The sequence below is a fragment of the Amblyraja radiata genome, chromosome 23, assembly GCF_010909765.2.
Source record: "Amblyraja radiata isolate CabotCenter1 chromosome 23, sAmbRad1.1.pri, whole genome shotgun sequence".
In the NCBI taxonomy this organism is placed as follows: Eukaryota; Metazoa; Chordata; class Chondrichthyes; order Rajiformes; family Rajidae; genus Amblyraja; species Amblyraja radiata.
The window spans coordinates 28,982,362-29,001,242 of NC_045978.1; the positions used below are offsets into that span (position 1 = coordinate 28,982,362).

At 40.6% G+C, this 18,881-nt stretch overlaps 1 protein-coding gene across 1 annotated transcript; it reads left to right on the forward strand.

Annotated features, from left to right (window-relative positions):
* The first annotated feature begins 2,195 nt into the window (after positions 1-2,195).
* On the forward strand, positions 2,196-17,878 carry sgk2 (serum/glucocorticoid regulated kinase 2). The gene is made up of 12 exons (XM_033041907.1): positions 2,196-2,252; positions 2,364-2,413; positions 2,516-2,573; positions 5,918-6,001; positions 8,512-8,643; positions 9,821-9,933; positions 10,019-10,055; positions 10,138-10,224; positions 10,992-11,087; positions 12,537-12,692; positions 16,432-16,521; positions 17,633-17,878. Exons 1-12 carry the CDS (start codon positions 2,220-2,222, stop codon positions 17,792-17,794), a joined length of 1,098 nt encoding a protein of 365 aa, XP_032897798.1. The 5' UTR covers positions 2,196-2,219; the 3' UTR covers positions 17,795-17,878.
* The last annotated feature ends 1,003 nt before the right edge of the window (positions 17,879-18,881 follow it).

Sequence of the window (18,881 nt, forward strand, 5' to 3'; positions counted from 1 at the left end):
CTCACAGTAACCTGGTTGTCGGCAAGGGGTCCCGGATCAAGCTCATCGGGGATCTCCTTACATCGATCGGACTGGGTGAGGGGACTTTTGGGGAAGAATAGAGACGGAGGAGTGTGTTTCTTTATGAACAACTTATGGCGCGATCCAAGGAACATATAAAACTCTGAAAACCTTCTGCTCCCCTGATCTGGAATACCCCACACTGCTTTGCCAGCCTTTCTGGTTACCCCGGGAGTTTACAACCATTATTACCACGGCTGTTTATAATTCCCCCCCCAGGTGAACACAGAGCAGGCACAGCGGGAACTGTATAAGGCCATCAGCATGCAGGAGACCACACACCTGGACGCTGCCTTCATCACGGGGGACTTCAACAGTGCCAACCTGAGAGAACTCCTCCGAAAACTCCACCAGCACATTTCCTGTTCCACGTACAGAGACCGCATACTGGATCACTGCTATACCACCTTCCGCCATGGCTACAAGGCCGGCCCCCGATCACCACTGGACAAATCAGACCACTCCTCCATCCTACTCCTCCCCACCTATAGGCGGAGGCTCAAACGGGAAGCCCCCGCTTATAGGTCAGTTCAATGCTGGACGGACCAAGCAGACTCCACAGCTCAGGACTGTTTTGATCAGGTAGACTGGGAGATGTTCCAGGCTGCTTCGAATGGCAACATCGACAAGTACACAGACACAGTCACCAGGTTCATCTGGAGGACGTGCGTGGAGGACGTTATTCCGTCCAAAAGGATCCGGATGTTTCCAAACCGGAAGCCCTCGAATGGCGGCGAGGTGTGTGCCAATTTGCCTATCGCCCCAACAGATTAACAGACGATGCCGTCTCCCACACCTTTCACACCGCCCTCACCCACCTGGACAAGCGGGACACTTATGTTAGGATGCTGTTCATAGACTGCACTTCAGCATTCAACACAATTGTGCCCTCTAAGCTCATCGGCAAGCTCCTGGACCTGGGGCTGAACCCAGGCCTGTGCACCTGGATCCTGGATTTACTGACGGGCCGACCCCAGGTGGTGAGGATCGGAAACCACACCTCCACAGCCCTTACCCTCAACATCGGCACACCTCAGGGGTGTGTCCTCAGCCCCCTCCTGTACTCCCTGTACACCCACGACTGTGTGGCAAGTTCGCGGACGACACTACAGTCGTGGGTCTGATCACCAACGGGGATGAGTTGGCCTACAGAGAGGGGGTAGTGGGCCTGACCCGGTGGTGCCAGGTCAACAACTTCTCTCTCTCAAAGTCGACAAGACCAAGGAGGTGATCATCGACTACAGGTGGGGGGGGGGGGGGGGGGGGGTGTTGCGTTGGAAAAGCCCTGAGGATCATCAAAGACCCCCCCCAGCCACCTCAGTCTATTCTGCCTGCTGCCCTCAGAGAGAAGGTACCTGAACATCAGCTCCCATACCACCAGACACTCAAAACAGCTTTTTCCCCCAGGCAATCAGGCTGTTGAAACAATGGACTCTGTCTATCACTTAATGTTCACTTTACAAAATATAATGGATGCACTTTATAATTTAATGTTAAATTTACTGTACGGAATCCTCCAGCACAAGATTTTCACACAGGATTGTACCATGTATGGAACTGGCATGACAATAAACCCCCTGAATCTTAATAAGAAGACCAGTGGATGCAATAATGAGACTGGCCATTATCTTATTAAATGGCAGAGCTGTTTCAAGAAGCATGTATGTTCCTGTTTTTTATGTGCTTATAAAATATCATATGAATACATTGGGACTGCTGACATCAAAGGTACACATGTCCCGCATGGCATAACCCCACAGAAAATAATAATTAATAGCATTAGAAATATAAGTTCCCAGATCACATCCCTTATGAATAACACCTCATAAAAAATGTTTAAGAAGGAACTGCAGATGCCGGAAAATCGAAGGTAGACAAAAATGTTGGAGAAACTCAGCGGGTGATGCAGCGGGTGAGTGACGGAAACTCAGCGGGTGAGTGAAGGAAATAGGCGACGTTTCAGGTCGAGACCCTAAATATAATGCCTTTCCTCCAAAAATTCTACGTGTTACTTTGCAATCAAAATATTTGAAGTCGCTGCTATATTTTGTTGTACTTTAATAGCAAGAGAAAGTGTAAAAAATTAGATTTCAAATAATAAAAGGCTGCTGCTCTTTTTCAGGACTAGACTTTAGAAAATAAAGGTTTCGAAAACTGACATGGATCATTTTCACAACAATAGGGGAAATTCGGTAAGAGAAACTAATTTTTATAATTGCATTGATATTTTTATGCCAAAACTTAGCGATCTTTATTATCATAATTTAACAAGCAATTTCCTTACCCTAATCTTTCTCTTACAGAGTATGTCAAAGCAAAGTGACATCAACTTGGGCCCTTCAGCAAATCCTTTGTAAGTATATTTTGTTACCAGAATAATAACCTAATTTTGAAACCAGAAAAACAACCAATTAGACATGAAAATACTTCACTTAAAATGATTATTTGTTCGCAGTGCCAAACCAACAGACTTTGATTTTCTAAAAGTTATTGGAAAAGGGAGTTTTGGGAAAGTAAGTAAACTATTACTATTACTTTACTCCCTTTCTATTTTACCTTAATTATACTATCAGCTGGTAGAGCTGATGCTTCACAGCGCCAGAGACCAAGATTGGATCCTGACCTTGTGTGCTCTCTGTATGGAGTTTGCACCTTTCTCCTGTGGCCCGTGTGGGTCTCCTCCCACATCCCAAAGACGTGCGAGTTTGTAAGTTAATTGGCATCGGTCAAATTGCTCCTAATGTGGAGTGGATGCAAAAGTGAGATAATATAGAACTAGTGTGAACGGGTTATTGATGGTCGGCGTGGACTCGGTGGGCTGAAGAATCGGTTTCCATGCTGTATGTCAAAAAAAACTGCTGCGCCACTGTGCCACCCTAAGTTGGTTCAACTGCCACAGACCCAGTGTCCAGGAGCGGCAGAGGTCATTGAATTCTCTGATATGTTCACATCAAATCTCCTCTTTTTCATTTCTCCCTTATCCGGTTGTGTCTTCTGATGTACAAATTGGAAATGGTGGAAGGGTTGTTGTGCAATAAACCAAACATGCTAGACAAAGATGCAGGGCTACCACAGTGGTGCAGCTGGTAGAGACGCTGCCTCACAGTGCCAGAGACCCAAGTTCGATCTTGACTTCAAGTGTGTAGTTTGCACACTCTCCCTGTGAAGCGTGGGTTTCCTACGGATGCTCTGGTTTCCTCCCACATTCTGAAGATGTGCAGGTTTATAGGTTAATTGGCCTCTGAAAATTGATCCTTGTGTGTAGGGAGTGGATGAGAAAGTGGGATAATATGGAACTAGTGTGAATGGGTGATTGATGGTCAGCATGAACTCGTGTCCAAAGGGCTTGTTTCCATGCTGTCTTCGTAGGCCCCCTTTGGTCATGGCTGACCATGGGTGTCTCCAGGGTTGGAGGTCGCCAGTGCGTGACTTTGTTTAAGTCTGGTGCACAGACAGCCACCACACGGTCCTTGACAGGTCTGGGTCAGGATCCAGTGGCATGGAGTCCAAGACGACCGGAGACCCTTTTCTGCTGCAGCCTTCATCCGCCTTCCCAGCCGTTGTGACGCTCCACTAAGGTCAGCCATCATCCTCTGCCTGTTCCACCGTTGAGGTCTTGGTTGGATTGCTCTTTGTCAGAGTCCTCCCCCTCGACCTTCCCGCCATGGGTGGCCTCACCAGGAGCATAGCTCCAGACAGCATCGCTCTCAGGATCTCAGGACCACACAAGCTTCTCCACCACGACAAGGTGACAATCTACGGAGAAGATCCATGCTGTATCTCTAAATTAATAAGTTTCTCATTCAAAAGCAATTTTGAAGCAGTTTTACTAAATATTTATATTTTTTCACCCACTTTTGATAGAATGACATTGAAAAATATGTGCATTTTTCATCATGACAGACAAAAAAAACACATAAATGAGTATCTGGCTTTATGTATATTCAAACCCAGCCAAAAATAACACATACAGAGTAGTCAATACATTAGCACCATGCTTGGCACTGAGCCGCAGAGCACTGATTTATTATAATGCTCTTGATCTGTAATTCCAAATGAACCTGTGGAAAAGACATACGATCCAGCTGATGCTGCTGTGCTGGGAACCTTGCAATTTCTGCTGCAATAACATTTTTGCTGCAATGACATCGAGATCTCATTGCTGCATGAATCTGTGAGTAGAGATAAGACTGTGGTTTCAGAACTCGGAACTGAAATGTGCTGAACCCTGGCCAGCACAGTGCGTGCCAGGCATTATTGGGTACCGGCAGCAATTGCTCCATGTGCAGTCAGAACACCTTGATTCTATGATCCCGTTAGGTGTGATGGAAGCTGCTGCCTCCTCCCTCTGTTTGTCTGCAAAGCTGTCCTTGGCTCTGCCATTTCTCTATGATGACAAGTTTAATGACCAGTGGCCTACCATCGAGAAATCTCTGGGAGTCAAGAGAGATGTGCAACCAAGCAAAGGGAGAAGAGGATGGCAGCTTCCATTACACCCAGCAGGAGGCTACAAAAGAGACCACAGGAAGATAAACACAGAATGCTGGAGTAACCCAGCGGGACACGTAGCATCTCTGGAGAGAGGGAATGGGTGACGTTTCAGGTCAAGACCCTTCTTTGGCTGAGCGTCAGGGGAGAGATATAGAAGGTGTGAAAATGACTGATCAAAGCAGATGCTGATAAGGAAATGTGACAACGTGGCATATTGGCAATAATATTTAATCGGGAGGACAGTAGAACTAGTATGAAAGCTAGGATGGGAGAGGGACGGAGAAAGCAAGGGTGACTTGAAGTTGAAAAATCAAAATTTATACCATTGGGTTGTAAGCTGCCCAAGCGAAATATGAGGTGCTGCTCCTCCAATTTGCATAAGGTCTCACTCTGACAGTGGAGGAGGCCCAGGAGGGAAAAGTCATTATGAGAATGGGGGGTCCTTGGATGGAGTCGAGGGAGGAGGTATAGGGACAGTGGTTGCATCTCTTGCGGTTTCAGCGGAAGGTACCTGGGGAGGGGGTGGTTTGAGTGGGTAGGGATGAGTTAACCAGGGAGTTGTGGAGGGAACGGTCTCTGCGGAAAACGGAAAGGAGCGGAGATGGGAGGATATGGCTAGTGATGGGAGACCACAGGGTTGAGACAGTCTGTTTACACATGAAGTTGATACTGCCAGTCCCCTCGCCTCAGTGTTGATTGGCTGCACTGTTTGCCAAATCCCATTCATCACCCCACACAGACACCCATAATACATTGCCTCAGCGGCTCACTCCATGTCAAGCTACACAGAGGCGTGATCACTTTAACCATTTCAAAGCTGTGCAAATACCAAGAGTGCTGTGCTCTCAACCAGATTTCCATTACAGCAGTGCTGTCAGTAATGGCGTGGCACAGTGGCGCAGCGGTAGAGTTGCTGCCATTACAGCGTCAGAGACCCTGGTTCATCCCTGACCATGGGTGTTGTCTGTATGGAGTTTGTACGTTCTCTCTGTGACTGCGTGAGTTTCCTCTAGATGCTCTGGTTTCCTCCCACATTCTAAAGACATGCATGTTTGTGGTTTAATTGAATTCTGTAAATAGTCTCTAGTGTGTAGAATAGAACTAGTAAATGGGCAATTGTGGTCGGTGCGGACTCGGTGGGCCGAAGGGCCTGTTTCCACACTGTATCCCAAAACTAAAGTAAACTATTGTCTCTTTATGGTGTTATAATAACACATTTAAGTGCTGTTTCTAATAGCGCAACTATTCCTGAGAATGCATCTTGAGGGCCAAGCAAAGTCCCGGCGTATAATGTTGCAAAGTGATTAGCATTTAATTTATATTACAGAGTTGAGACTTTAATCCTAATGTATTAATGCTGATTTAGGTTCTCGTTGCGAAACGTAAATCTGATGGCAGATTCTATGCAATCAAAGTCTTGCAGAAGAAAATGATCCTTAAAAAAAATGAGGTATGTACTAAGTTATTATCAATGCCTCTCTCCTAACATAGAACATAAGAGAACACAGCACGGGAACAGGCCCTTCGGCCCACAATGTCTGTGCCAGACATGATGCCAGGTTACATTAATCTCCTCTGCCTGTATGTGATCCATATCCTGCCATTCCCTGCATATCCATGTGTCTATCTAAAAGCCTCTTAAATGTCCATATCATACCTACCTCCACAACCACCCACGGCAGTACATTCCAGGAACCCACCACTCCCTATACAAAAAACTTCCCCACACATTTTCATGAAACTTTGCCCCTTTCATCTTAAACCTATGCCCTCTGGTCTTTGACATTTTCACATGGGAGAAAAACGTTGTGTTTATTCTATTCAATAAATCAATATATACACTGAAATATTATTCTGGAAATCTACATTGATGTACTACTATGGGCTTAAGGATTTTTCTCACTCCCAAAGGTATCAAAATCCAGCAAGTTTAGTTGATCATATGTAATATTTAATTAACTCAAACGGTAGCAGTGTAGACAATGTTTGGAAGTTTAACCAATATCATTGTATTTGCTTCCTGATGATAATTCTCATTAACCATTGGCACAATTGTGTTGACAGTCACAGGTTGATTACTGACCTGTTTAGACATTGGCAAACCATGATGAGAAATAATCCAACATTGATACAGGAGTGAGGCAGACTGAGGAATTCGCAAACAGGAGAGATGGCTACGTGTTTGATAAGTGGAGTTAGACTCTGATAATCCTCTATCCAAGTCGTCAGAAGTCCCAATGGTTTGGCATCTAACTCACCATATGCTGGTCCTATGCTTCCTGTAATATCCTGAAACCCAGATCCCATAATCAGTTTAAACTCACCAGCGCTCTGTTTCTGAGCTGACTTTAAATTTACTGGATTATTTTTATCATAATTCACTAGGAAATTTATTATACTGGTTCATAACATCTAAAAATAGTGAATTATATATCTAACATCTGCTAGTCTGCACTACCAAAGTCTGTAGCATGCCAGATTAACACAGTTTTACTGTCAATTTACGAACTTTGGCACAGAAAGTTAACATTTTTAATGAAATATTGAAGGATACAGCATGGAAACAGACCCTCTGGCCCCCAGAGTCCACATCGACCATTAATTACCTCTTCACACTAGTTCGACATTGATCAACTTTCTCATCCACTCCCTGCAAACAAGGCAATTTGCAGAAGCCAATTAACCTACAAACCTGCACATCTTGGGAATGTAGGAGAAAATGGTCATAGGGAGAAATGCAAATGACGCACAGTTAGCACCCAAGGTCAGGATCGAACCCTGAGTCTCTGACAATGAGAGGCAGCAGCACTACCAGCTGCACCACTGTGCTGAGCTGAAGAATAAGCAAAAATTATATTGATCTTTTCAATGATTTGAGGGACTAAAGCAGCCAATTTAAAATGGTGCTGTTTTATGCAAACACCAGCAGTAATGCCAACTTTTTTTTTTAAATGGACCTGCTTCTCGGGGCTTGTCACCTTAATTGAGGAAAATTGTTAAAGATAGTAGGAAAGAAGAATTTGCATTTACTTAGCATTTTTCATTACTGTAGGCTGTTCTAATGTGCTTTATAACCAATGATGTAATGTAGTCACTGTTAAAATGGAGGAAACAGCACCAATTGTGCATAACATAATGTCAAAACCAAATTCCCATGCTGACGTATCGGTCCTGGGCCTCCTCCATTAGCAGAGTGAGGTCACACGCCTTCCCTATCCCATACTGACGTTTCTGTCCTGGGCCCCCTCCATTGGCAGTGAGGTCACACGCAAATTGGAGGAACAACACCTCATATTTCGCTTGGGTAGCTTACAACCCAGCCGTATGAACATTGTATGCCTCTTGAGATCACACCGTCCCTAGCCAACAATTGACCTACCAGGTAAACGCCCAGCCTGAGGTCATCTGTTGTCAGCCCAGATTTGTCCTGGTCTTTCTCGCCTTACCTCCCCCCTTCCCCTCCCCCACCTACTTCCAGCCTGATGAAGAGTCCCGACCCGAAATATCACCTATCCTTTTTTACAGAGATAATGCCTGACCTGCTGGGTTTCACTGGCACTTTGTATTCATCTAACGATGACTAGATCTGTTCTGAGGGAGTGGAACTTTTCAGAACACCGGTAAGAGCTTCTTAGAATTGCTGAATGGTAAAGCCCAGAATAAAAACAATCACTCCTTCATTGTTCCATCAGTTCTTTCTCAAGAGTTCTGACAAAGATCCATCTCCCCACTCCTCCCCCTGAGGCAGATCCAAGGGATCTGTTTTCATACATATATTTAATATGTTTAGAAATAGAACTACAATTTGTAAGATAAATTTAGAACGAATTGAGTATGAATTCCCATGATTACAAAATCTATGAAAAAAAAGTATATTATTTTAAGTGTTCTAAGTAACGAATGTATAAACGTACCATGTGGCTGTTTACCCTGAATCTAATGTTACCTATTTTAAATTAGCAAAGGAACATAATGGTAGAACGTAATGTGCTGCTGAAAAATCTCAAGCATCCTTTTCTGGTTGGGCTTCACTACTCCTTTCAAACAACTGAAAAGCTCTATTTTGTCCTGGATTATGTGAATGGTGGTGAGGTGAGCAGATCATAATCCTTTAGAAATGTATTATAGTATTTATGTTTAACAGGTGAATCAATTTCTTTGCTATTCTCGCTTGCTTCCTTGTGTTCTATTATTTGTCTTGTTCAATGTGGCATAATATTACTTTTATGCTTTGTGCATGAATACATTCCTTCTATCCATGTACTGATCCATGTATCCATATCTTGAATGTACCTGGTAAAACGTTCCCCGATTTGCTTTGATCATCTACTTCCTGGAGTCACCGACAAAATAAATAGCAAACTCCATGAAGTGGATGAAGGTGAAGAGGTGAAATAGTGAGGCAGGGAATTCCAGAGCTAAACCAAAGGCTTAAGAGGCCAGACTCAGCAAAAGACCGTTCAGCAAAGATTGCAAGGGGAAAGAAGTTAGAAAGATATAGGAAGAGTAAAACAATGGCATATAAATGTGAAACTGTGGTTCTGAGGAGCAGGACCAAACTTGGGCTGAACATGATATGCTTGTTGTGGCTATCAGAGTGGAGTTTCTGATGAATTAAAGGTTATAGCAAATGATCGAAGGACATTGGAATAAACAAAAATATGGTTGAGGATCTTGCAGGTAGATAGACTGAGATAGGGCAGAAACCATGAAGCAGAATATGATTGGGTTTAGTGGACAGGTACATATGCATGTGCAGAGTGGAACATTTAATGTACAGTTTTAATGAAGATTCTGGTTTACAATTTATCCTTTAAATCAGGATCAAGGTAAAAGAAAAGAAGTAATGGGAGAGGCAAAGCGATGATATTCTTTTCAAATATGAGGTAGAAGCTGTCGATTGTTCAAGTTATTCTAGAAAGACCATATTGAAAAGAAATTCTCCTCCAGGAGATGTAATGTATACACCATAACTACTAAGCAGATTGACTATTTCCATCCAGAAGCCAACAGAGGCATCTCTACATAATGCTAGAAATAAGGAACTGCAGAGTTATAATCCTAGGTGGCCATTTCTAGTGTTCAAGGTTTAACCTGTTTAAATCTGAAGAAGGGTCCCATCCCGAAACATTACCTATCCGTGTTTTTCAAGGATGCTGCCTGACCCACTGTTATTCCAACACTATGTGTCTTTTTTCCCATGTAACGCTACCTGACTTCCATCCAGAGTCTTGATTTAGCACTTTTCACCAGTGACTTTTAATTGCAGCTCTTCTTCCATTTGCAACAAGAACACACGTTCCCTGAGCCCAGAGCGAGATTTTATGCATCAGAGGTGGCCAGTGCAATAGGATACCTACACTCCCTCAATATTGTGTATCGGTGAGTTTTGTTGCAAAAATCCTATATATTTATTGCAAAAGTTCAAAGGATCTGCAGTTAAGTGCTAGATCATTTTGTCTTCCAGGGATTTAAAGCCTGAAAACATTCTCCTAGATTCTCAGGTATTATTTATGCACAAATATCTCATTACTTTCAAACTTTGTCATGACATCCAGTTGATGATGATTTTTTTTGATATTTCAGGGTCATATTGTATTAACAGACTTTGGTCTATGTAAAGAAGTCATAGAACCAACAGGAACAACATCTACTTTCTGCGGAACTCCCGAGGTGATTCAGTGACTAGCAGAGTCTTATTTAACTTGGCCTATAAGTATATAATAGACACACAACTCCTTGAAATATAAATTACAAACGTGCTTTTTATAATAAAAATTCAACCATCAAAGAGTATTTTTCAGAGAAGTATAAATCAGATATTTGTCTATTAGATTTTAGATCTTTTAGATCTAATGGCTCTTGTCTGGTATCTAGACTTCCCAAACCTGCCTCTTCAAATAGCATCTGAACATTATCAAGTGTCTTGTTTTTCATTCTTCACGTGTATTACACAGGTGAAAATGGGTAAATCCTTGAACACTAGGATTATAAATTTCATTATCTCACCGACTGCACAGGATATTAGAACATAGAACAGTACAACACAGGAGCAGGTCCTTTGATCCACAATGTCCATGCTGAACATGATGCCAGGTTAAGCTAATCCTATCTGAATGCACATGATCCATATCCCTCCATGCCCTGCATATCCATGTGCCTATCTAAAAACCTTTAAAATTCCACTATTGCGCCTGCCTCTACCACCAGCCCTTACACCTGACTACCTCTGTGGCACAACTCCTTTAAATTTTGGGAATATTGGAAACTTTCATGAGAGATGGTCAACAGATTTCTAATTAATTGTTGGCTTATTTTAATCTTGCGCAAATTTATTATCCTATTAAATGTTTATTGGTTCAATTTCATACTTGATGGAAGTGATTTTTCTCATAGAAAAAATTACAAGCATCCATTCTAAATGCATTTTGCTTTTTTAGTATCTTGCCCCAGAAGTACTAAGAAAACATCCATATGATCGTACTGTTGACTGGTGGTGCTTCGGGGCAGTCCTCTATGAGATGCTGCTTGGATTAGTAAGTAATGGATTCTATTCTATGAGCCAGAAACTAAATCCAAACCATGACAATCAAATTAAAAACAAATACAGTATCTAGAGAAGCTCAGTGGAGGAAAAGGGATGGTCGACAGTTCACGTCAAGACCCTGCATTAGCAGTGGGAGTGTGGAGGGAAAGCTAGTCTGCATAAAGAGGTGAGAGGGTGGGGCGAGATGTGGGCTGGTTGATGATTGGTGAACCAGGTGAACCATTTAGGATTATAAATCCAAGATTCTTTGCTTCATTGTCAGCACTTTCTTGAGTTTCTACTCTTGTATCTAAATGTCCATTCCATACTGAAGTGACAGACAAAGCTGCAGAGGGGTCCTGGATTTGAGGAGGTAAAGGATAATTTTTGGCGATACAACAAGGAAACAGGCCCTCATGCCCACAGAGTCCACGCCAACCAATGATCCCCATACACTCACACTATCCTATGCATTCGGGACAATTTACAATCTTTGCCAAAGCCAATTAATCTACAAACCTGTACATCTTTGGAGTGAGAGGAAACCACAGCACCCGGAGAAAACCCATGCGGTCACAGAGAGAACATACAAACTCCATACAGACAGCACCCCTAGTCAGGATGGAACCCAGGTCTCTGGTGCTGTAAGGCAGCAACTCTACTGCTGCACCACCGTGCCACCCCAAAGAGATGAAAAGGGATTTTGGATACACACTGAGTACTGAAGGAGGTAATTTGGCCAACCAGTTCAATGCTGTTCTTCCAAAGAGAAATCCAATTATGCCCACAACCATAATATTTCACATTTCCACATGGTTCTACAGTTCCTTTCTTTGTCGAATAATTACATTGAAAAGATTGAATAGAACCCAAATCTCACAAAGCAGTGCTTTTAAACCATTTTGTAAAGAAGTATTATCCTTATTGTACCTGTAGTCAATTCCCCAACTGCCTTAAATCTGGCTTTATGATTAACTACCCTTCAGCCATTGGAAACAATTTTTCTTTAGTTACTTCAGTTAAATCTTAGTAAAGTTATAAATAAATTTGCTTTGTAGTATTTTCAAATAACAGATTAGGGTGGCACAGTGGCACAACGGTAGAGTTGCTGCCTTACAGCGCTTAAAGAGACCTGGGTTCCAACTACGGTTGATGTCTGTACGGAGATGGTATGATCTCCACATGACAGTGTGGGTTTTCTCTGAGATCTTTGGTTTTCTCCCACACTCCAAAAATGTACAGGCTTGTAGGTTAATTGGCTTGGTAAAATTGTAAATTATCCTTAGTGTGTGTAAGATAGTGTTAGTGTGCGGGGATCACTGGTCGGTGCGGACTCAGTGGACTGAAGGGTCTGATTCCGCACTGTATCTCTAAACTAAACGCAATTAGGTTTGTGACTGATACAGAAACATGCAAGGATTGGGTCAAGAAGTTAACTTTTTTTCCTTTCTGTGGGCAGCCACCCTTCTACAGTCGGAATGTAGCTGAGATGTATGATAACATTCTCCACAAGCCACTCCACTTGCCAATGAGCATATCAACAGCTGCTCGTGACATTCTGACAGGACTTCTACAAAAAGATCAAAAGAGACGATTAGGAGCTCAAGCAGATTTTGTGAGTGTACATTTTGTATGTGTCTAAACACCAAGTTAAATGAATCTGACAATACCTTACATTTGCTGGAAAGAGAGCTAATCAGATTCTGGCAATATGGTTTTAGATGAGGCAGATCATCATGCTTGACTAACTTACTGTTTTATTTTGACAGATGGCAGACTCGTACATAGGAGAGAGCCATTGAATATCACCTTGCAGACTTCCTGTTATTATTTGACACTCTCACATAATAAGCCACTCAATAAGCTCAAAGCCTTTGAACAAAGAAATATATTAAAATACAAATGTGTTTGGTAGAAGCATGAGTACTAGTATTATAGTATTTAATGGTTGAATGGTACTTTATTTTAATATGTACCTAAGTACAGTACAATGAAATGATTTTTGCATACAGTTCAGTAAATATTTTACTATACATAGGCACAGTCATATTCAAGTACAAGAGAGTAAGAATAGATTACACTGAAACGGTATATAAGCATTGCCACGTTTCAATTGCAATCTTGTACCCTTCAAGTTCAAAGGTCTTAACTTGCCATAAAATAGGAATGTTACAAAATTTTGAGTTTAAAAATCAAGCCTGTAATTTATCCCATCAGATAAAGCATAAAAATAACTTTAATTTGAAACCTAATTCACTTTCATATCTTCAGTATTAAAAAGGTTATGGCCATTTTCATACTCGGAAATTAGCATCTTGTTCCCTATTGCTTTTCCATTGACTTAACACAAAAGCTGTGATCGAGGACAGTCAAAAGCCCATAACTTTCTTAAAAAGTAAGAACTGAATGACATTTTCAGTTATTATAGATTGAAGCATTCTGAAACAAATATAAAACATCTTACTTGGATGACCTGAAATTAAAGCATATAATTAGTTAGTTACCTAATTGTAGCTAATTTCAAAATTGACCGTTGTGACGGAAATAGACCTATAAACACCCAGACTGCTTTGAAAATTCAAAAATGTGATATTCTCAAAAACGTTAATATTATTGTATTATATGCTGTCAGTCCGTAACAGACAGGTAAAGAAATCACAAGTTCTAGAAAAAGACCAAGTCTTTATGGAGAAGATCAGTTGCTAGCTGGTATATTGACATATCATAATCAGTACCATCATCATACTCCTCAGATTGTAACCACTAAGCAACTCTGTACACCTTGTTTTTCCTCAACTTTTCAATGTTGGCATTGTAAACTACAAGTTTTTGCTCTTCAAACCATGCATGACATGCCTTTCTGCCCACTACTTTCCCATTAAGAATGTCCTGTAGATCATCACATTTAGAGTAGTCCAAATTCGGATAATCTCTGCGAATGCTGTCTAAATCAGTCTCTTTTGCTGGGCATTTGGATTGACAATTTTGCATTTCTTCTTCGGAGACATCTGTTTAAAATGTAAAGGAAAAAAAACACTGAACAGCATTAACAGAAACAAGTTATTATTTGCAGTTTTAGAAAAAAAGGTAGAAATGATAAAGTTAAACACTAAAACAAATAGTAAATACTCAACAAAAAATTAATATTCATCAGTTTCATCAAATCAATTAAATTCATCTAATCAATTAAATTAATCTAAATTCAATTACTAAGTATCCAAATAACAAATAACAAACTGATCCCATTCACACAAGAATTCACAATATAACATGATTTTTAAATCTCACTTTGTCATGAAGTTATATGCCAAATGGAAGGAATTTAATGTTTAATTCCCATAAATTAATCCAGAAACATCCACTCTCAAGATAATCAAAATCATTATTTGTTGCACAATACATCTGACTAAAACTGTACTGTGGATATTTAGTTAGAAAATATTGATCATGGGTAGGCAATAACACAAAATATAGATGATTTAGATGTTCTTATGACATGATTGTGCAAAAAAATAATGAATTTGATTATCTTGAGAGTGGATGTTTCTGGAATGTGATTGATTGGAATGTTGCCGTTGCCATAAATTTTAAGCCCATATCGGCAGGCAAGGCACGGCCAATTTGTATGTGGACCTAAATAACATTTTTCGCATCATAAGATTAAAATTAAGCCACACCAATAAGCAAGATAATATGTCAAATAAACAACATACCTTGTGTTTTGTCCTGATATTGCGATCCATGATGTTGAAGGCATTGAAGGCGTTAGGTCGTGTTTAACTTCAAAGCAGCAATTAAATTTTTTTTTAAACCCAGGAAGGGAAGCTTAAACGATTTTTCTTCATCAGCTAGCAGCCCGAGGGAAATCCCTCTCCGACAACCAATACAAACCTGCATTTTAATCCCGCCACCCCCACCATGATTGAGAGGCATGGAATGATCCAAAATGTCCAGATAATATCAGATAATGAAAAATAGCAAAGAATGATTATCAGTTCAAACGATATCAAAAAGATTTTGATCAGCTAGAACAATGAACAGATGCTGGATACAGTTTAATAGGAAATTTGAGTGAGATTTGGCAGAGAGAAGATTGCACTAAATTGGTATATACTCAGGTAATGGAGCAGGATAACTATCTTGGAATTTTCATGGATGGGCCATCTAAACCATCAACCGAATGTTCCTTGGCTGGTAAGAAAATGCCAATTGAATATATAGAAGCATTATACAGAGTATACATATATCAGGAGATCTGAAGCTACGTTCGAAATATGTGGACTAGGTCTGAACTCCTTATTTATAAAAGGATATTCAGCTTTGGACATCCAATAGTGGATGAAGAGTTGAGCATCTAATCTTTAAAAATCAAAATTAACCAAAGACTTTGGTTACAGTGGTGTAGTTGGTAGAGCTGTTGCCTCAGAGCTTCAGAGACTGGGATTCGATCCTGACCTCGGATGCTGTTTATGTGGAGTTTGCATATTCTCCCCGTGTCCTTGTGTGTTTCTTTTCTCTGGGTGCTTCGGTTCACTCCCATATCCCAAAGACGTGGTGTTAATTGGCCTTCGTAAAATTGCTCCTAATAATAAACATAAGTGCTGAGTATTTTTTTAAACTGATGAAAGGCAGGGAAATATTGATGTTCAAAGGGACTTGGATGTCCTAGTACACAATTCTCCGCAAGCTAACTTACAGGTACTACAGGCATTAAGGAAAGCCAATATATGTAAGAGGATCTAAGCAAAAGAATACAGATGTTTTATGACCATTTTTTTAGGCCTTGGTGCGACCACACAGGGTATTGTGTACAATTTTGGTTTTCTTTATTTTCACTGTTTGCTCCTCACCCTTTCTGTCAGCTCAGTCTGCCACAGGAATTGTCTGTTCTAATCTACTGGCATTTTTGATGTTGAACACAATGGACAATCAAACACTCAAACTGAATTTAACTGATACAAAGTCAATCCATAGCCCCTTTTCAAAAGAACAGAATAATTATTTAGCCAGAATGTCGACCGTGAAAACTCAGCAAAACTCAGCCCATCAAAAATCCAAAAAAAGATTTTAGTTTATCAAAGTCTATCAATAAATAATAATAAAATCAGCTAGCGTACATTCAAATTGCTGAGTATTTAATGGTAGTCTCATAAACCGGTGTCTTGTTTTCTCAGTGTTATACTACGGTTAATTAACAACACATGTAAGAACTTAAATTATACTAATGAAAACTGTTTTTACACTGATCAAAGTGCTGATCATATCCTATAATCCACAAAACACAATTTTAAGATCAAGCATGACCCATGAAGTGAAGTTAAAATTTGATTAATTTTTCCATTCTTCTATCACAGCTTGATGTCAAAAAACATGCATTCTTTTCATCAATTGCCTGGGAGGATCTTTACAATAAGAGAATTCCCACACCATATAATCCCAATGTGGTAGGTGTTTTGGCTTCTGTTAGTTTTGTTTAGTTTGTTGTGTGACATTTTGTAGAGAAAAACAATCCCCCAGTAAATCTAGCTCAGTATTGTAATAGTCCAACTGATGGAAATGAGGATCAAGATATCGATCTATTAGATACAGAGGTAGATGATGCTGATCTATTTTGTACAAAGTGAAAATTGAGTTGTTATTCTTGGTCTATCGCCAGTCAGGTCATCCCTCACAACCCAATTTTCACTTGGTATAATATAGATCAGCAGCAACTGTTTCTGTATTGTGTTGAATAAGATTTTGGTAGGCTCCTATAGGAACAGGAGGAAAGTTTCTACTGCCGTTCTAGCTTTAGATAAGGGCCAGATCAAACTCGCTGCTACTTGTGAATGTTCTGAGGTGCTTTTCAAGTGTTTGTTGGTGGCAAAGTGTTTTACAAACATAGATTATATTTTCTTACCTTTATCAAGATGAATTCCATAGCACAGATCCTTTAACATCCTTTATATATAAAAAGACTTAAAGAGATCAAAGAATCAGCCATGGTTTTCATGTCATATCTGGTTCAGGTTTATTAGATCTGGGAATGGAATCACAATACTCCCCAAACCCCTAATCTCTACCATTAAGGACAAGGCCAGCAGAAGCATGGGAACAACACCACCTGCAGGTTCCCCTCCAAGATGCATACCTGCAAATGCCTCACTGGTCCTTCATTGTCATTTGTTATAAATCCTGAAATCTGCACCGTGCACCCAACACCATGGTACACTGAAGAGAAATAATGCAGTGAATCAAGAAGATGGCTCACCACCATTTTCTGAAGGGCAAAAATCCTGAAATGAATGGAAAAATAAAGCGTCAGCCAGCCTATGCAAGAATCAAAGTGCAATTTAGATTGGGCCATTTAATATGTTACAGACATTACAGGTATTGCAATTTACCCCAAATATGTTACTCAAAATATCTGGCTTACCATCATTAATAGCATTGCCAAGGTAATTCTTTCCTAGAAAAGGATCATGTCATCAACTTCAAAACATTTTTTTTTTTTTTAATTTGGCTATATGCATTGGGAAAATTAGCTTCACTGATTTATTTCTGATTTTATTTCAGGCTGGACCTGCTGATCTACGACACATTGATCCTGAATTCACACAAGAAATTGTCCCTAATTCTGTTGGGCGCATTCCTGACTCCACTATTAATAGCCCAACTGCCACAAGTGCATTTCTGGGATTTTCCTATGCTACTACAGATGATCATTTAAGAAATTAACTAAATATTTATTGAAAGTGAGCTACCTAAATGGATATTACTAGCCGAAGGTAGTTAATATCATCAACGCAAAATGCTTCAGTCAAATGATTTCTGGGAAATGGATTCATATTTTGTATTTAAAATAATTTTCTTGCAGTTCACTGAAAAATATAACAGAAAAGAATGTATTAAAAATATAATTATATAATACACAGTATATAGTGTAATAAAAACATAATAAAAAGGAATAGAAAAGAAAAATGCACTGCTCTCCCCACACTCTGCATCAATCCCAACTTTGTCATCCAGCCTACAGATAAGGATGGAGCTGTTGTGGTCCGACTGACTGTTCTCTACCTTGCAGAGGCCAGACTAGCTCTTGGACACCTCCTGGACTGTGACCACACCAACAATCACCAGGCACTGTCTCCCATACCATCACAGATCTTATCACTTCAGGAGATCTTTCCTCCATATCCTCCAACCTGAGAGTTCCTCAACCTGTACTGCCAGTTTTTATCTCCCATCCAAGATTCACAAACAGGACTGCCTTGGTAGTCCCATTGCCTCAGCCTGCTCTTGCCCAATTGAACCTATCTCCTCTTACCTGGACTCTATCTTGACACCTACATGCAGGACACCTTGCATGCTCTCCAACATTTTTAACAACATCCAATCTCCTGGCCCTACTGCCTCTTTACCATGTATGTCCAGTCCCTTTACATTCCACACCAATAAGACATAGGGGCTCTCCATTTATTCCTGAAACATGGATCCAACCAGCTTCCCTCTGTCTACCAGAACTTGTTCTTACTCTGAACAATCTTTCTTTTCCTCTTACTTTCTACAAATCAAAATATAGCCCTTAGCACTTGCATGAACCAGAGCTATGCCTGCCTTTTCGATGGCTGCATGGAAGTCTTTGTTCTAAACCTACTCTGGCACTCCTTCTGATCTCAACAACTACATTGCCTCCTGCATTCATGCAGACTTCATCAGTTTCACCAACTTTGCTGCAAACTTCCACCCATGAGTCAAATTGACTTGGATTATTTCTGACACCTCTCCCCTTTTTTTGTTCTCACTGTCTCCATCTCAGGAGACA

Coding starts and splice junctions, on each gene's coding strand:
- sgk2 (XM_033041907.1), top strand. CDS start 2,220: ATGGATCATTTTCACAACAATAGGGGAAATTCG. Junction 9,934..10,018: donor TCCCTCAATATTGTGTATCG/GTGAGTTTTGTT, acceptor TTTGTCTTCCAG/GGATTTAAAGCCTGAAAACA. Junction 16,522..17,632: donor CACCATATAATCCCAATGTG/GTAGGTGTTTTG, acceptor ATTTTATTTCAG/GCTGGACCTGCTGATCTACG.